This window comes from Hemicordylus capensis, chromosome 5, assembly GCF_027244095.1.
Source record: "Hemicordylus capensis ecotype Gifberg chromosome 5, rHemCap1.1.pri, whole genome shotgun sequence".
Taxonomy (NCBI): Eukaryota; Metazoa; Chordata; class Lepidosauria; order Squamata; family Cordylidae; genus Hemicordylus; species Hemicordylus capensis.
Genome location: NC_069661.1, coordinates 190,071,310 through 190,089,872, shown reverse-complemented (window position 1 = coordinate 190,089,872; position 18,563 = coordinate 190,071,310). Strand labels below are relative to the sequence as shown.

Below are 18,563 nucleotides of genomic sequence, written 5' to 3'. Positions count from 1 at the left end.
AACAACCTTCAGTTTAAGAAGAGATAGAAGATGACTAAGTTTAAGATGGATTTCCACTCATGTTCTAAAAAGCATGGAAATTGCAAGATAAAGCACCCATTTTAATTTCAGCACTATATAATCTTTAAAGACTTTGTACAGTCTGTGTACATTATGCTGTCTTTAGAAGTTAGGCTCCAAGCACTCACTTGGCCTTGGTCTTTCAGCTAGATTGGGGAGGAATGCATCCCTACAGAAATCCAACAAGTGCAGCTTCCCCAATCAGTTGCTAAATATGTCCCAATCAGTCTCTCTATAAGGCATAGTGCTTTCCCAAACACTCCCTCCCCAAGGTCCAACCAGAAACTCAACAGGTCCCCAACTGAGTCACAGTAACTTCCTAGATACACTTGATAGATTTCTGTCTGATGCATTACTTCAAGGCATAGAGCAAGAAGAGTTCCAGCCTGGTAACATCCTACAGATACACCCCATAGATTTCTGAAATATCCATGAAAAACTGAAATATTATTTGTGCTAAGCCCCCACATTAAAAGTTTCAGGTAAATTATAATGGCCAAAGTGTTGGACAATGCAATAGTTTCCGAACCAACTAAACTGCTGCAGGTGTGCAAAGTCACGCCCATGGTATTGTGGAACAGGGCTTGTCTGGTACTACTAAAAATTGTGCAGTCACACTTCCCCAGTGCCAGTCATGGAAATAGCAATAGTGCCATGGAAGTGCCCTTGCACAATTTCAAGTAGCAGGTGAGCCCTGCCCTGCAATATTGCAGCCATTGCTTTTGACACCTGCAGCAGTGTGGGCAGTTCAGAACCAACAGTTCATTTGAGGAGGACTCTTAACTGGGTTTAAAACAGTGCAACATTACAGTGGAAGGATCTTTCAGCCTGCATTTTTTTACAATAGACATGTTATTTTATACCCAGCACTAAAATGCAGTTATAGTGCAAATGGAAGTGTTATGTTTTCATATTTTTATACTGAAGAGCATCTATTAGGAAAGGGGTAGGCAACCTTGGCTCTCCAGCTGTTGAGCTCCCATCATCCCCCAACTACAATTTATTGCAGCTGGGGATCATGGTAGTTGTAGTTCAGCAACAGCTAGAATGCCAAGGTTGCCTACCCCTACATTAGGCAGCCCCTGCAGTAGGCATCTGTTCACACAGCCCTTATTTCAGGATTCTGTGTAACAGAGAGATAAATTGCACTTAAATGCAACATCAACTATACAACTCAGAATCGCTCTAAACATGTTAGAATGCTATACTTCTCCCCCTAAGGCTCATTGGGATAACAACCACCACGCTGCAAACCTATTCTCCAGTTACATTCTTCCCACTCTCCTCTCCACTAATATTTCTTAGACAAGGCAATAAATATGAGGAACACACATGAATGAAGGAAACTGAAAATCTAAAGGAAGAACTTTGAGATGGTGCAAGAATAGTGGTCTGGATGCGAGGAAGTAGGAAGCATAATATCTAAAGTTGTGTACTTAGTACAAAACTAGAAAGACACATGGGGAAATTGCTTAGAAAGATTAGGGGTTCCATCTTAAAAGGTCTAAAGCCACTTGACTTATGAAAGCATGTAGACAATTGCTATGCAGCTTGAGGGAGTAAGAAATGCTCAGGATTCCTGCAAGGAATGGAAAAAAGCAAGAACCATTCAAGAGGGTAAACTAAGTAAGAGTAAAACACAACTGGGAGAACAAAAAGGAATGAATTTATCTTAAGTTGAGGAAAAACCCTTGGGTTCAGCCAAGCTGTTACTTGCAAACATTTAAAAGAACAGCTTAAAAATAAATAAATTTACAAGTATGCCAAATATGTAGAAGGTGAAACAAGCCAGCCATCAATGCATCAACAACTGTCCCTTTTATTAAGCATGTCAGTGTTGAGATTTCAGACTGAAATCTGAATTCATTAAGTAGTGGGAAGAAAAGTTGTGCCTGAACTCAATCCTGCTCAACAACTAATCAGTCTTCAGAATGCAACCAATCTATAAGAGGCAGCAAGACTGCTTATCACACTACAGCTATAATTAATGTCATCATACACAGGCTTTGTATAGCTGGTAGGTTTAACCTGCATGATGAAACTATTTTGACATGGGCATGTATTCAAGGGATCTAGGTGCACCTCTATCTTGGGAAGCCGAGTTTGCACCCCAACTATTTTGCCTATAGATGCGTTTGTTCATCACGTTCTGACATGTGAATTATTCCAATTGTTAAGATTACTAATTACAGTATTAATGATCTTCGGTTATGAAGCTTCTGCTGGAGTAGTTTGCATCCTCTCTCTGAAGCTAGCTTACAATGGATTACCTAGTATGTTTAGAGAGACTCATCTTGCAGGAAGGTACTTAGCTTGCTTGCATTTTGTCCCTCCCAACTTTATTTTAAGAGGGTAGTTTCATACGATCTCCAGCAAGCTTGTAAGCATGGAAAGTATTGGGAACCAAGAGCATGTGCTGCTGGTGACTGTGACATCCAAACCCACCCAAGGCTGGTTCCTGCACTTTCCACCCAACCCTCTCCTGAGAATCTCCACCCAACTTCAAATCTTGGTTATAAAAGTCCAGTGAAGAATCTTGGGAATTAGACTTGGTCAGGTTTGGGTGTCACGGAGGCAGGAATGCACTCTTAGTTCCAACATATTCCCAACATTTTCCCCACTTACAGCCTTGCCAGCAGTTTCAGATGTATTAATGCAAATGAATATATTTAGAATACAACATTTTTCTGCCAGTTTTGTTCTGTGTTGTATTGCAACCCATCTCCCTTATTGAATTTGTAGCTCTGCAATACTACACAGGATTGACTACAGAAAGTAGTTAAGTAGAAGGTACTAAGTATGAATATTTAATGAAGAGAGCACAGCTTACAGCAGCACATGGTAGAAGTCACAGTAAGCAAGCTACTTAGACATATGTACTTTAACAATCTAGTTTACAATTTCACTAAGGGTTGAGGTACAGACTACAATGTATATATTGAATTATCCAGATCATGGTCATGTGTAGCAGCTTGTTTCTTCACACAGACCTCAGTTCATTTTCATACATAACTTAGGCAGAAAAACAAAAGCATGCAGTGTTTTCTAGAACTATTAAAGATTCATTTCAATACTGTGCTGGTGCTACGGAGGAGGAGAGATTTCAGCTTATTTCCCCTTCCCCAGAAAGTACACTCTGCCTCCTGAAAATATGTCTGACAGTTGTGTGACCCCTAGGGATATATTTCATGAATCACAGTGTGCTTCCAAGGCAAGAGGAGAAAGGTAGACATCACCCTTCTCACATAGCACCAGAGCAGCATTTGTCTGGATGCAAGTGTCTGGTTTTGTAAAGTGAAGTTAACAGGATGTGTGTCAAGTTCCCAATGAGACTTTATTTTGGTGTGCAAGCTGTGCATATTAATCACTTCACCACTGAAAATTCAAGCACCATATGTGAGGTTAAAATGAGCCTTTCTGAAGTCTAAGCTACGTACCTAATAGTGTATTTTTCATACCATAAATATATCCATTTACACCTCAAATGATAGTTCTCTCAGGAAGTCAAGAATTGTTATATTTTGAGGAATTAGTTTTGCACTCTACAACTGGCCAGTGTTCCCTCTAAGACATATTCCCAGATGTTGACTACAACTCCCGGAATCCTTGAAGATTATGGGAGTTGTAGTCAACAACATCTGGGAATCCCTCTTAGAGGGAACACTGCACCTGGCACAAGAACAAGTTAAGATTTACTTTCCATAGTCCCATTTTTTCAAGGAGTACTTATGTACTTTGACATTTGAAATCTCTCCTCATGAAACAAATGTTGAGTGTGGTTGAACAAGGCTTATAAAAAAACATAATTCCTATCAGTAGACAACACAAGAAAATTGTTGCAACTAACTTATTTTCACTTCAGGTTTGTTACTTGAGCAAAGGAGTTACATGGAGGAAAAAAAATATAAAGGACAAGTTTTACTAGCAGGTATTAGTGATCATTAGATGGAAGAATCCAAGTTCATGGGATTAGATCCCTGTGTGACATAAGACGCTGAAGCAATTGAATATTTCTAGCATGTTAGACTTCAATTAGAAGAAATGAGCATAGCAGCAGTTCACAATATTGTAACTAAATGTTTGGCCTAAAGATTTATATGGACCAATACTTGCCAGAAGGTTTTCAAGAAGGTATATAAACTTCAGAACAAGCGAACAATAGTCATGAAACCTAGCAAGGAAAAATTGAGTTAATGAAATTGGTTAACTTTCACTAACTTATTCACTTCACAATCACCAACAAGACTAAATGTACATATTTCTGCATCTGCACTTGTGAAGCAGATAAAATATTTAATATGCAATTTACAATTTATTTTACCAGCATGGAGTACAGGATGAGTATATCAAAGTAGTAGGACAGTTACAGGTTGATGCCAACCTTGCAAAAATAGTATTCAGGTATCTGCTAATTAAAAAGAAATCAATTTGCAGTTTTGAAGTGATACAGTTCAATCTACCACAAAATACAAACGGCTGCAAAAAATGTCTCATTCCAATAGTGTATATAAGTTATTAAATAATGATCTCATTTAAAATATAAATGAAGCCATAGGTCTCCCACATGCAATATTATTCATTATTAAAGAAATATGTAAAAAGGCCATTGGTTGCTTTGTTAACTATTGTAGAAAATGCCAATTCTCTGGTCACATACTCCACTAGTTTAGCACTTAATGGTTTCTGAATTGTTACAAATGATTTTAAATACTGTTAATTCCGATTTTCCACTGATAAAGAATGAGACTTTGAATACGGCAGTCTTCACTAAAGGGGCATGATGCAAAGTCTTATACAATTATCCAGATGAGCAACAGCCTCCACTGCTCTGAATTGGTGGTTCATCATCAATTATCTGTACTCCCCGCCTTGCAGTTCCTGACTGACTGGAGCCGTTGCCTCGCGCTCTCTCATCAACTTGTGCAGTTTCTATCATTCCTAGAATTTAAGGATATTGCATTAGGTTCACTATCACAAGGATTCTATTATAAAAGCAATTGTTTGCATCATATTGAGTTTAGCACACTTGCAAGTATTTACAAAAGATTTTCAGAAGATGTTTTTGATATGTATTATATTTTCCAAGTCAGCCATTTACAAGTCAATCTCTATAAAATACAAATTTCTACTATTTCCTTAGATCCATACAAGTTAGACAGCTAGGCTTTGATCCAAGGTGTTTGTTGTGACAAGCTACAACCAGTATTGACTGTGTTTATGGAGTCCCAATTTGATGATGGACATTCTCTACTATATTGACATTGTTTTGTTGCTTAAGAAATATCTGCTCTATTTTAAAATACAGAAAGATGTTCTGTTACCACACGACTACTGATCACTGTGGTAAAATAGTAGCCAACCAAACGAGTGATAAGCCACATTTACTATCCACTGCAGCCAGGATCTTATGTGTGGCTAAATGAAGATAACAAATAATCCCGACGGTAGATGAGTAGTTATTAAAATTATGGGAATATGCCTCTATGGTCAAGGTTGCAATTTAGCGCAGGGTCAACACCCTCATCCAAGATGTGGTTTTTCTTTCTAGAATACATGGCTATTTCTGTATGTGTGTTTTCTTTTTTTCCTAAAAATTCTTAGCAAGGGTGGATTTGTGTGGGTGTTTTTTTTTGGAAGGTGGAGAACAGAGGGCTGCTGGACCTCTCAATTGATGTATGCAATTATGAGATGTCTAAGAACTGCTAATTGTAAAATTACATTTATCTTCCTTTTCTATGTTTGTTTTTTGTTATTTTGTTCAAAAACAATAAGATTTTTTTAAAATAGGATAATCCATTGTTAATCCATTACACTTATGAATAAAATGTTCCTATTATGTGGAATATGAAGTGTGGCAAAAAGATTTTTTCCTCCAGAAAACTGCTAATCTCCATTTTTTAAAAATCTGGCTCCTTATCAAGTGTAATTATATTAGAATTAGCAATCTTAAAAATATATTTCAGTTTTAGATGGTGGTAAGAGTTAAACATGCTACAAAATTCCACCCTGTGTAGTCAAAATTGAATGTAATGACTACTATCCAGCAACTTCCTGCAGGGCAAAAATAGCACCTGTGCTGGCTGCAGCTAAATGCATTAAAAGACTGCAGAATACAAGTTGTGCCATACAGCACATTTTAAAACATTAAAAAAATATGCTACATGTATTAAGAGATACCTTATAACTAGAATACCAGTCACTACTGCCAAGACCTAAGTGGCTCACCTGCACAGCTTTAACATGGCAAACAATTCATAACATACAGAAAACCTACTTTTACACAGGTCAAGAAAGAGTTCTTCTATTCCTTTGTTCTGTTTGGCTGATGTATGGTAGTGTTTTGCTCCCACCGATTCTGCATACCTGCAAATGTGGGGGAAAAACTCTTTAGCCTCCAACTCAGGGGTGATGTCACAGGTCTGTCAAGCTGGGACAGTGGTGTTGGCCAGAAATCCAACACCATCAGAAGGTGCACAGCCCAGCCTCGAGGGCCTTTGCCCAGTGCCCAACTGAGATGAGAACCTGAGCAGTGGTGGTGAACTGGAGTACTTCATGACAGCTGCATTATCTGCTGCCCTCTTTAAAAAAAAGAAGAGGAGTGCATTTTACTGGCATTCTACTTCCATTGCTCTGTGACAGTGGCATAGAGATGCTGGATTGCATTGTCAATGATAGCTGCATCCAGTCAACTACTGAAAGGTACGCTGTACTGCTGCCCTGGTGAACCTCCTCTAAACCCTTGTAGGGGGTTACCTGGGTGCAGTGTTCCCTCTAAGGCATATGTGCGCACACACACATTTTTTGATGTCCACTCGGTTAATTTTAGATCCCACTTAGGTTGAATCAGGAAAGTCCCACTCTGAATGCATGTGCATACACACTGCCTTGGTACTGCCGTCCAGAAAAAAAACCTCATTCTGCATACAGATGAAAAAAATTAGAGAGAACACTGTCTGGGTGGCAAGACACTAGCAGCAGTCCTCTGTTGCTGGTCTGCCTAGAGCATGACTCCTCTCAGGGCCCTTCACAACCTGTTGCAAACTCTGCTGCAACCCAAATATAAGCAATTATAATTTTCTATGTTCTGTACTTCAAGTAAATGTGGCAAATGCCACATTTAGACATTTCAGCACACAATGATCTAAAATACATTTAAAATAGCATGTGTTTGAAAGAAGCACAGTTCTCCATATCTGTGCAAGATTCACCTAGGCAAAGCTGTATGCCAGAAATGTATATTAAAAAGTGGAGCAAGAACACACATTGCTTATTAAGGAGTCAGGTAGTCATTCTTAGACTACTGCGAAGTCCCACTTGTCTTCTCAACAAGAGCTGAAAAGAGCTCCAGCCCATACCAGGAAGTAAGTACCAACGGTGTGTAATTTGATTTGAGATCAAATTGACTCACATCAAACCGTGGGCAATTTGCACATTCAGCCTCTAATCACCCTCAAAACAGAGAGCCTGATTCAGGATCAAAGCGAATCATCCCCAATAGGTTACAGAATTCAAGTAGAACTTCTACTAGCCCAATGTGGCACAGATTGCCCAAAGAGTGACATCTTTAAAGTAATATTGAAATTAAAAAAACACTGAAACTTACGTTTCTGCTTCTTGAATAGAGACGTGTCTGTCTTTGTCCAAATCTATTTTGTTACCTGTCAGGAATTTATACTTCGTGTTTAGATATATATTACCACACAGAGTCTGATCAATGTCTATATGCTGTTTTCAACTAGTTATGTAAGCCCAAATTCTCTTCTCCTTTCCAAATTCCAGTTAACTCTTCTGCACCAATACTACTGTTATCTACATGCCATTGCTCAGTGCACCAGCCTCAGATCCCAAGATTTATGAAGGTGTTACACAGTGTGAATAGATAACGACATCAACAGACTATTTCCTAGTCCATTTAACATTTAAACTCAAGAAACAATACCCCAGCCATTTAAGTTTCAAGCTAAAAACTTACCAACTATGCATAGACAAATTTCATTCCCCAACATTTTTCTTAATTCCTTAACCCAGTTTTTTACCTGCAATGGGGAGAAGAAATTGTTTTACTTCAACATTATTACAATAAGCTCTAGCTTACAACAGGAGATCTCTAGTTAAAATATCTAACTTTTGCACCAGAAGGAAGGAAATTCCTATCTCTCCTACATTAAGGGGATTTCAGTTCTACAAGCAATATCCAAAGCCAGGTCTACTGCACCATTATATGAAGTTGACAAGGTAGCAATTCCAAAACCAAGAAGCATATTCATCCGAGAAGACATACAAAATGAACATGCAAGTTCCCAAGTACTTCTAGTATGAAAAGCATCTAGTCACCTTCTGAAAAGAGTCTTCATCTGTTATATCATATACCAAAATAGCTCCATTAGAATCTCTGTAGTAAATGGGACCCAGTGCATGAAATCTCTCTTGACCTGCTGTATCCTGCATTTAGCAAAGATATGTATGTTAGTTACCTTTTAAACTACTGAGAGAGAAATCAGAGCAATTTTGACATTTTGATGTGAAATTCTATTCTTAAGTCACATAATATAGTAAAGTTATGCAATCAGCACATACCCATATTGCAAGGTTGACTCTTTTTCCTCCAATATTTAATTTCTTTGTTAGAAAGGATGCCTACAACAAATAACATGAACATTAGATTTCCAAGTTGTACTGATTCATGATCATAACTTTCAATCATTACATAGCCTTAAACAACATACCCACAGTGGCCCACAAGATGCCTCTCTGAAGCTCACAAACCAGGAGATTAAAGCATACTTCCTCTGCTGCCATTGCTCCCCTGTTACTGGTATTCTAAGGAGCCTATAACCATCAAGACTGACAGACCTATCCTCCATGGTCTTTAAAGTTTCCTACCAATAACAGCTGCAGCTCTGACCATCACTCTCTTCTTCCCATCCCTGGTGTTCCATATGGGAAAGTTGACTTATTTTCGTAGAGCAGTGTTAAGGCCCGATGAGAAGTAAGTGAGAGCTGCCACTTCTCAGTCAGGGAAACTCGGCAGCACTCTGCCAGTTGCCCATCTTGTCTCATGATGATAGTGTCAGAGTAATACAAGAATGTACAGGCATAGAGTACAGACAAGCCTCACTGTCCACAGGTTCAACACACGCGGTTTCACGTATCCGTGGTTGGGGAATAGGTACTCAGCATATGCGGAAAAATAACATGTGCAACTCGTGTATCTGCAGGTCGGGATGGCGGAGGCAGCAGCAGGGATTTCTTCTTCCTCCCCGGCACCTTTTTAAAACCACTGTGTGTGCTAAGAGAGAGGTCTGAAATGGGATGCAGATCACCTGTGCAGTCAGTTGGTAGAGAGCCTGGGAGGGAGGAGTCCCTGCTGCTGCCTCCACTGCCATCCCAGCCACTGTGCCCACCTCTGAAGCCATCCCCACCTCACCACCACTGGGAACCTAACCACCCCACCCCAGACCCCCGCAGTCCCCACTGCCTCAGTGCATCAATATTCGTGGATTCCATAACTACAATTGTAGCGCAGAATGGAACCCCCGCAATTATCGCGATTTTCCTGTATTGTGGTTTGACAGTCAAACTTAGCTGGGGAAACAGCATTGCACAGTGGCAGCTACTATCTCCTCCCCTCTTCTGGCCTTAATGCCAGCACATAAGGCACACATTTGCAGCACTCTGTCAGGAGGAGAAGTTCAAACAAGTGGAGATGCAGTTTTGTCTCAGTTACTCATTATAGGAAAGTAGCAAACAGAAAATCTACTCTAATACTGCTGGGTATCACTTTCTCTCTCTCACACACAGCGCCACAATTCTAAGAAATGAACTTCAACATCTGACCAAATCACCATTCGATCTTGTGATATCTTATGATTTCACAGTCCTTTTAAGTTACTTAGCCTTAATTCTGCATTAACTACACCAAATTTATGGGTCAATGTACAAAACACACATTATTCAGCTATGTAGGAACACAGACTTATGGAACATATTAAATTAGAACTCCAAGTACTAAGTCGTCTTACTCATCAGTTGCAAAAGCAATTTTGTAGAATAAGATTCCAATGAAAACTGAACATTTCAAAACTGGCATGCTCACAAATGTATTTGTAAGTTAGGTTTCTGTTCTCAGTTCCTCAAAATATTTGATGTAACCAGAAGCAATTATGAAATATTTTCGTTTAGGCATGTTACTTGTGTTTAGAGCTGCCAAGAGAGACATTTCAAGCCATGAAGCATACATGCCAATTTAAAGAACTGCAGATTGGTACAACATAATTTCAAATCATTAGAGCAGCCTGCACAATGTACAGCCCGTGGGCCAGATCCAGCCCACGAGGCCTCTTTTTTTTGGCCCACAGGGCCATTTCCCTCCACTTAAGCCATTTCCCCTTTCCCTCCAGCACAAAAAATGCCTTTTGTTCCCTTGGCCAGCACCAGTGCAAAAATTTCCTCCCTGCCCACCTCACCTCCACGTGCTTTGTTGGCCAGCTGTCTGGCTCCACTGCTTCTCGTCTGACCAGGAAAGCACATGGAGACAGAGCAAGTGGGTGAGCAAGGACCTGGTGCTCTCCCTTGCTGAAGCATCTCGTGTGCACGCTTTCTCTCTTTCAGAGACATGCCTGGGGTGACTGCTGCTGGCTGAACAGGCCAAGACAGCATGTGAGTGGCAGGACAGTGAGGGAGAGCATCAGTTCCCTTACCTGTCCTCCCGCCTTGCCTCCACATGCTTTCTTGATCAAATGAGAAGTGGCTCAGCCAGATGAGCTGGTCAAGAAAGCACATGGAGGTTAGGGCAGGTGCTGGTGTTCTCCCTCACTGAAGGGTTTCTCATGCTCACTTGTTCTCAACAGCCTGCTGTAAAGCAGGTGACACAGCTAGTAAGGAAGCGGCCGGGGCAGCTCATAACTAAGCAGGGAGTGTGGCAGGTGGCAGAGTGGATGGCCCACTGCTCCCTCCAGCCAGCATGGCTGATGCAGGGGGCAGCATGGCACTTGTTCGGCCCGCAGGCAGGGAAAAGAAAGCACATGGAGATGGCGGGCGGGGAAGTGAACCAGTGCTCTCCCACACTGCAGCCCATTCAGCCGCCTACGTGCTGTATTGACCAGTTCAGCCGGCCACAACCATCCCTGGCACATATAGGTATATGAGAGAGAGCGAGAGTGAATGCACACCCCTTCAGTGAGGCAAGGTTGTATTCGTGTTCAAGGGAAGGGTCATTCCAGTTCAGCAAGGGAGAGTACTGGCTCTTGCCCCCACTGGCTGCTCAGAAGTGGCGGAGACCATGACCAAAGGAGACCATGATCTATTCCTCCTCTGTGCATGTTAAAGTGCTCAGTGCAAGCACCTCTTTCTCCCAAGCAGGCCCTCCGCCCAGCAGGAGTTTGCTCTCCTCTTCAGCCAGAACAAGCAGGCAGTGAATGAAGCTTGCTGCCACCTCCTAAAGAAGTTGCTTCGCAGCTCTTTGTCCAAACAGGCACTCTCTATACTTTCCCGCCCGCCGGGTAGGAACTTGGCTCTCCTCAGCCTCTCCTTGGCTCTCCTCAGAATTTGGCTCTCCTCAGCAGGTGATGAGTGAGACTTGTTACCACCCCTGCTGCCTAAGAGCTCCTTAGCAGCTCCTCACCCCCCCCCACAGGCACACACACTATACTTTCCTGCCCCACTGGTAGAAGATTGCTCTCTTCAGTTGGGGAACAAGGAGACAGTTAGTGAGGCTTGTCACAGCCCCCACTGCCTAAAAGAGCACCTTCATGGCTCTTTCCAGGTGCTCCCCATACCTTCCTACCTGCCCGGCAGGAACTTCCTTTGCTGCTTCTGTGCTTTACACAGCTTCTCTGGTTTGTCCCCCTACTGTGCTTCCCACCACCATTGCCACTGCATCGGGAGTGCTGGTCTGGGAAAACCCAGCAACTTACAGCACTACAAGGTTGGCATTTTTTTTTTTGCTGTATTCCCCTTCCCTTCTCACACTTTCTTCCATTCGGCCCTCACCACAATCACAGATTGCTAGGGTTTCAATGTTTTCCAACTGACAGCAAAATATCACTAATTCTTCAGAACAATGCATGCAGCCTGTCTACTCAAACTCCTGACAGCATGCCTGTGGCTGAGTAAAGGTTCAGCTCTCCCTGCTAACAGCAGGTAAAGGGAAATCCCAAGAAGCTACCCTATAAGCATATAGGCTTGTGGAAATGCTTGAGAATACCGATTCTCCCAATACTAGTAAGAAAAGACAGAGACATTCATCATCTAAGAAACTGTGCAATGCACTGAAACAAAGATCTCCTCCCTACTTTTCAGTAGCAGAAAAACAACTGCTCACACCCCAACATATGGCTTATATTGATTGATTGATTAAGTGCCATCAAGTCAGTGTCGACTTGATTCTCTCCAGGATGATCTGTCTTCAACTTGGCCTTTAAGGTCTCTCAGTAGTACATTCATTGCTGTCATAATCGAGTCCATCCACCTTGCTGCTGGTCGTCCTCTTCTCTTGTCTTCAACTTTCCCCAGCATTATAGACTTCTCAAGGGAGCTGGGTCCTTGCATAATGTGCCCAAAGTATGATAGTTTGAGCCTGGTCATTTGTGCCTTGAATATACACACCATCATATAAGACATTCTTCACTGGTGAAGTTTCTGTAGATAGCAATTTAGACCTATCCCTTCTCTGGAGTTCAGATATACAAGTTGTTGTTTTTATTTTATTTATTTAAACATTTTTATACCACCCATGGCTTACATCTCTGGGCGGTTCACAACAAAACAAAACGAACAATAGAAAACGTTAACACATTACAACAATTTAAAACTTTAAAACCATGTTAACACTATTAAAACAGTATTTAATTAAAAGCTTGGGAGAACAAATGAGTCTTTAAAGACCTTTAAAAAGTTGTCAGAGATGGGGAAGCTCTTATTTCAGCAGGGAATGCATTCCAAAGCTTCAGGGTAGCAGCAGAAAAAGCCTGTCCCTGAGTAGCCATCAGATGGGTTTTCCATACTTGTATTCAGACCCCAGAGCAAGAGGACAAATCAGAAGGAATGAATCCTAAGGAAGGTTCCAACCTACTGTGCTCCCCGCAAAGGACTGCTCTGGATTGGACACAGTGTGGAGAGAGTTCTTCTGGATAAATCATGCTACTGGCCACTTCTGGAATGATGCGTGCATGATGAAAGGTAAAGCATATCAGTTATATAACACTAACTATCGCTGAGCAGCAGGGATGTAACTACCATTAGGCAAGGGGAGGCGGCTGCCTGGGGGCCCCCACACCTCAAGGGGCGCCCCAGAGGCAAGTCACATGTGAAGTGAGTGTATGTGTATCAGTGAGGGGCCCATTTTAAAATTTTGTCTCTGGGCCCACTCCAGCCTCGTTACGCCCCTGCTGAGCAGTGTTCTCTCTAATTTTCCTCATCTGTGCGCAGAATGAGTTTTGTTCTGGGTGGGAGCATCAAGGCAGTGTTTAAACACATGCATTCAGAGTGGGGCTTTCCTGATTCAACCTGAGCAGGATCTAAAATTAACTGAGTGGACATCAGAAAATGTGTGAGCATGCACACATCTTAGAGGGAACACTGTCACTGAGATCATGGTAATCTAGGTCTGCAAGTATCATCATCAAGGAAGGCCAAGTAGCATCAGGCTTTGGTCTGCATAACATGGATCTTAGTGCAGTTGAATTATTCCTGATTCCCAGTCCATCCTCAAACCCTGCTTTGTCAAGCAACCTTATGTCTAAAGATGTTTTAATTATTAAAGATTATCAGCTTTTACTAAGACTTGCAAAAATATTAAGTAGACCATGTGCCACCTTGACTAATGGTTGCCAGTGCAAGCCTTGAAGTTGTGACTGTTTGTAGTATTTCAGTCGGTATTATTCTACTTGCATTATCACTTTTAGCCACTCCATTTCTGTTCACATTTATTCTGCCAAGATTTTATTGCAGAACTATTTTGATTCTGCAAAACTAGACTAACCACTTTGTTTTCTAATAGCACCTTGGCAGGCTGCTCTTGGAATATTTATCTCTTTGGAACAAAGTAATAAGATCAAAACAGTTGCTATACTCAAAGTCAGACTTCGTGTTATCCTTAATGACACTTGTAACTAAATTAATTTAGACTAGGGAAGACATGTTGCTTAGTTTTTGGGATGCAACTCCTATTTAAATAATCAAACTTACCAAGTGTGTTAACACGTTTCCTTACCAAGTGTGTTAACACGTTTCCTTACCAAGTGTGTTAACACGTTTCCTTACCAAGTGTGTTAACACGTTTCCTTACCAAGTGTACATTACAGGGCAGATTTATTTAGTGTAAATTCAGAACCAAACTGAATTTGCTGTCACTGATATCCTAATGTTACAGGAACATTTACTTTCCTCTTAGAAACTCATTGACTTGCCCAGTAACTACCAGACCTTCCCTCTGAATGGGTACTCCACCTCCAAGTAGATGGCCTTGTTCTGTGTCCTTCAGAAACAAACAAAAAAACGCATGTGCAGCCTAATTTGATGCAAAGCCAATTTTCATGAATCCAGTTTTGCAGACCATCAAGTTATAAATTTTATAACCCTTCCCCCTCACCTACGTGTCTAAAATTGAGTGCACTACAGCAAAGAGTATGTACAAGTTGTACGGTTTTAGATCATATTCCCTCATAGTAAAATATAATTCGTTATACATAAATTTGCAAGGACTATTTAGGCATCTGAAGCATACACAGACAATTTTAACAAGTCTTAACCATGATTTTGATCAAGGCAGCCTTTTCTGAAGAGAAATGCACTGTGCCTGTGAGATGCAAGCTCACTAGGAACGCTTCTTCCTAGTGTGTGAAATCCTGGGGGATATATATATATATATATATATATATATATATACACACACACACACACACACACACACACACGTTCTGTTTCTAATTACCCCAACCTTGATCTTGTCCATGGTGTTGCATAAAGCCCACATAGGTGTAGTTTCTCAGTTTAACTCAATTCTCAACACCTTACCTTTCCAGTTTCCCCATTATCTTCAGAGGCTGCACATTTATTTCAGCAAGTTTTCCTCAAATTATGAATCTCTTTGCAAAAGTCATTGAGAGTAGTTTATCTGTCAAAATGTGTGCGGTCTTACAGCTGGTAAGTATTTCAGACAAACTTACCAGGTACAACAATGTTAAGCGTGAAGTCAACAGAGATTTCCAATATTTTATGTGTACACAGAAAACACCATGCGTTTAAATTCCAGAGTGGTAACCATGTCAGTACATTAAACACAGAGTCTTGTGGCATGAGATTTATTGTACCACAAGCATCTGCAGGCCAGAGACCACAAGGTGTGCAAACACTTCATGCATCTAGCCAACAAAAGCCTAAGCCCACTGGACTTCAAAAAGCTGCCACAAGACTCTCATGTTCTCAGGCATGACAGATATGCAGCAGATATAATTATTCCAGATAACTTCAATTTGTAACTTAAATAACAAGTTAACAATTAGTTTCTAAGTTGCCATGGGACTCTTCTTTTCTTTGCTACAATAAACCAGCAAGACTGCCCTTTTGAAGATTGGTCATTCTCTACCTCAACTGGTACAGCGGGGAAATGATTTGATTAGCAAGCCAGAGGTTGCCAGTTCAGAAACACCTATATCGGGCAGCAGCGATATAGGAAAAATGCTGAAAGGCATCATCTCATACTGCATGGGAGATGGCAATGATAAACCCCTCCTGTATTCTGCTAAAGAAAACCACATGGCTCTGTGGTCACCAGGAGTCCACACCGACTGGCACACTTTACCTCAACTGGGATTTCTACCTTTCTGGGAGAAGAGCGGGTCTTGTGCTAGCAAAAATGAATTGGTGCCTTTGCTAAACAGAGTCTGCCCTAGTATGCATTTGAATGGGCAACATGTGAGTACTGCAAGATATTCCCCTCAAGGGATGGGGCCACTCTGGAAAGAGCACCTCCATGCTTGTGTGCAGAAGGTTCCAAGCTCCCTCTCTGGCATCTCCAAGACAAGGTTGAGAGAGACTCCTGCCTGTTAAGCTTGGAGAAGCCGCTGCGAGTCTGTGTAGACAATACTGAAGTAGGTGGACCAATGGTCTGACTCGGTATAAGCAGCTTACTATGCACCCAAAAAGAAACGTTACACTTCCCTTCGACTGCCGAATATATATATTTAGAATCAACTCCGTGTTAGACGCTTTTCAGAAGCAACGCAGCCCGTCCCGGAAACTTTATGCACACTACTGAGCAGAGCGTCACCGCTGACCACGCGCAACTCGCGAGCACCAGAAGTGGTGGTGGAGGAGTGGACACAAACGCATGAACAGCGTGAACTGCCACGAGAATCTCCACCACGAGCTCGACGAGGCAACCCATAAAGGGTCAGGGGGAGAGAGCCAATATTAGACTCAACTGGGGCGGGGGGGGGGTGGAGAGGGACGGGTCAAGCCCCGAAGCGGCCTCCTCCCTCCGCTGCTGGTCGCGGGACCTACCTGTAGGGTGGTGATGTGTTTGTCATTGAACTTGTTCTCGCAGTAACGGAGGACCAGCGACGTCTTCCCCACGCAGCCCTCCCCGAGCAGCACCACCTTGAAGGAAAAGCTCCGCCCGCCAGCAGCGCCGCCGCCTCCTGCGCCAGAAGCCGCCGCTGCCGCCATCCGCCGCGAAGTGCCCGCCGCTACTGTCGCGGCCTCACATCAGCGACAGCCGCACCCCGCTCCAATTCTGACAGAAGGCGCTAAAGACAGACCGAACCGAGGAGGAGCGGAAGAAGAACAAGCCGAGGCCGCACTCCTGCTGTCCGGGGTGGCCCTCCCTGCCTGCCTCTAATGGCGTCTTCTTCTTCCTCCTACGTCATGGGGCGCGCGGTCACGCGACATGCCGCTGCCTGTTGACGCTCGGGCATTCTAAGACCCCGCCCTGAAGCTGGAAGAAACAAAACAGAGAGGAAGAAGGCGGGAGAAGAAGGAGGGAGGGGGCGGCTTGTTTATTTTAATCTGTGGAAGCGAGAAGGCGAGGGCGCGCGAAAAGGCAAGCAGGTACCGCGAGATCGTATCCGCAGACGTGATAGGGGCGTGTGCGCCGGGGGTGTGGCTAATGAGTCTCAGACTCAGACTAGTGTAGCTCTTGCGTTGTAGTACGCTGAGCGCGGTGACGGTCGTGTTCTACCTCCATAGTGGCGGGTAGGGCAGTGCTAGAGTTTATGAGCGCACCTGCAACAGTGGCTGGGTGAGGGTATTCGAATTAGTGTTTCACATTCATTCGCCCTGAGGAAGCATAGGGAAGGGGATGCATTTTGCAACTTGAGCATGTTACTTGGAAATCACTCTCATTGATTCTGGGGGAACTTATTTCCGAGTAAGCATGCACAGGATCGCTGCCCAAGTGTTATTATTTATTTATTTATTATTAAAAATTTTAGACTGCCCTTCCAAAAGGCTCAGGGCAGTTTACATTAAAACACCATTAAAATCAATTAGCAAAACAAAAATTATAAACTAACTTAAATAATAATTAACAAAACATCATAAAACACCAATTAAATAGCCAACACAATTTAAAAACAAGTTTTTAAAAGCTGAGAAAGCTTGGTTAAAGAGATGCATTTTCAGTAGTTTCTTAAAAATTGCCAGAGAGAGGGAGGCTCGTATCTTATTAGGGAGCGCATTCCACAATCTTGGGGCTGCAGCTGAGAACGCCTGTCTCTGTGTAGCCACCAAACGAGTTGGCGGCAATTGGAGACGGACCTCAATGGGCCTCAATACATGACCTCAATGGGCAGTGGGGCTTGTACTGAAGAAGACGTTCTCTCAAATACCCAGGGCCTAAGCTGTTTAGGGCTTTGTAAGTTATAACTAGCACTTTATATTTTGTCCGGAAACCTATTGGCAGACAGTGTAGCTCCATCAACAGAGGAGTAACGTCTCTCCGAGATGACCAAAAGACCAACCTGGCTGCTGCATTCTGAACCAACTGAAGTTTCTGGAGTACGTACAAAGGCAGCTCCACGTAGAGCGCATTACAGAAGTCCAGTCTGGAGGTTATCAACAAATGTACCACTGTTTTGAAGTCATTGATCTCGAGAAACAGGCGCAGCTGGCGTATCAGCCAGAGCTGATAGAAAGCACCCCTGGCCACCACCTCAACCTGAGAAACCAGGGAGAGGTGTGAATGCAGAAGTACTCCCAGACTGTGAACTTGTTCCTTTTGGCGAAGTGTGACCCCATCTAGAACAGGCAGATCAAAATCGTCTCTAGAGTTCTGACCCCGCACAATAAGTACTTCTGTCTTATCTGGATTCAGCTTCAGTTTATTCTCCCTCGTCCAGCCCATTACTGTTTCCAGGCAGGCATTTAGAGAGGATATGCCAACTCCTGAAGAGGTTGACTTGGAGAAGGAGATCTGGGTGTCATCAGCGTACTGGTAACATCCAGCTCCAAATCCCCTGATGATCTCTCCCAGCGGTTTCATGTAGATGTTAAAAACCATTGGA

General features: G+C 42.6%; 1 protein-coding gene across 1 annotated transcript; it reads right to left on the bottom strand.

Moving 5' to 3' along the window:
• Window positions 1–4,318: 4,318 nt before the first annotated feature.
• On the bottom strand, window positions 4,319–16,925 carry RAB21 (RAB21, member RAS oncogene family). Its single transcript, XM_053251949.1, has 7 exons — window positions 16,564–16,925; window positions 8,638–8,697; window positions 8,395–8,502; window positions 8,033–8,096; window positions 7,664–7,718; window positions 6,335–6,423; window positions 4,319–4,998 (listed from the first exon to the last, which is right to left on the bottom strand). Exons 1-7 carry the CDS (start codon window positions 16,726–16,728, stop codon window positions 4,859–4,861), a joined length of 681 nt encoding a protein of 226 aa, XP_053107924.1. The 5' UTR covers window positions 16,729–16,925; the 3' UTR covers window positions 4,319–4,858.
• Window positions 16,926–18,563: the final 1,638 nt, after the last annotated feature.

Excerpts from the sequence above, each read along its gene's own strand:
- RAB21 (XM_053251949.1), bottom strand. The coding sequence starts at position 16,728 with ATGGCGGCAGCGGCGGCTTCTGGCGCAGGAGGCGGCGGCGCTGCTGGC. Across the intron at positions 8,698-16,563 it reads AACACATCACCACCCTACAG|GCATCCTTTCTAACAAAGAA; the intron begins GTAGGTCCCGCG and ends TATTTGTTGTAG. Across the intron at positions 6,424-7,663 it reads TCTATTCAAGAAGCAGAAAC|GTATGCAGAATCGGTGGGAG; the intron begins GTAAGTTTCAGT and ends CCACATTTGCAG.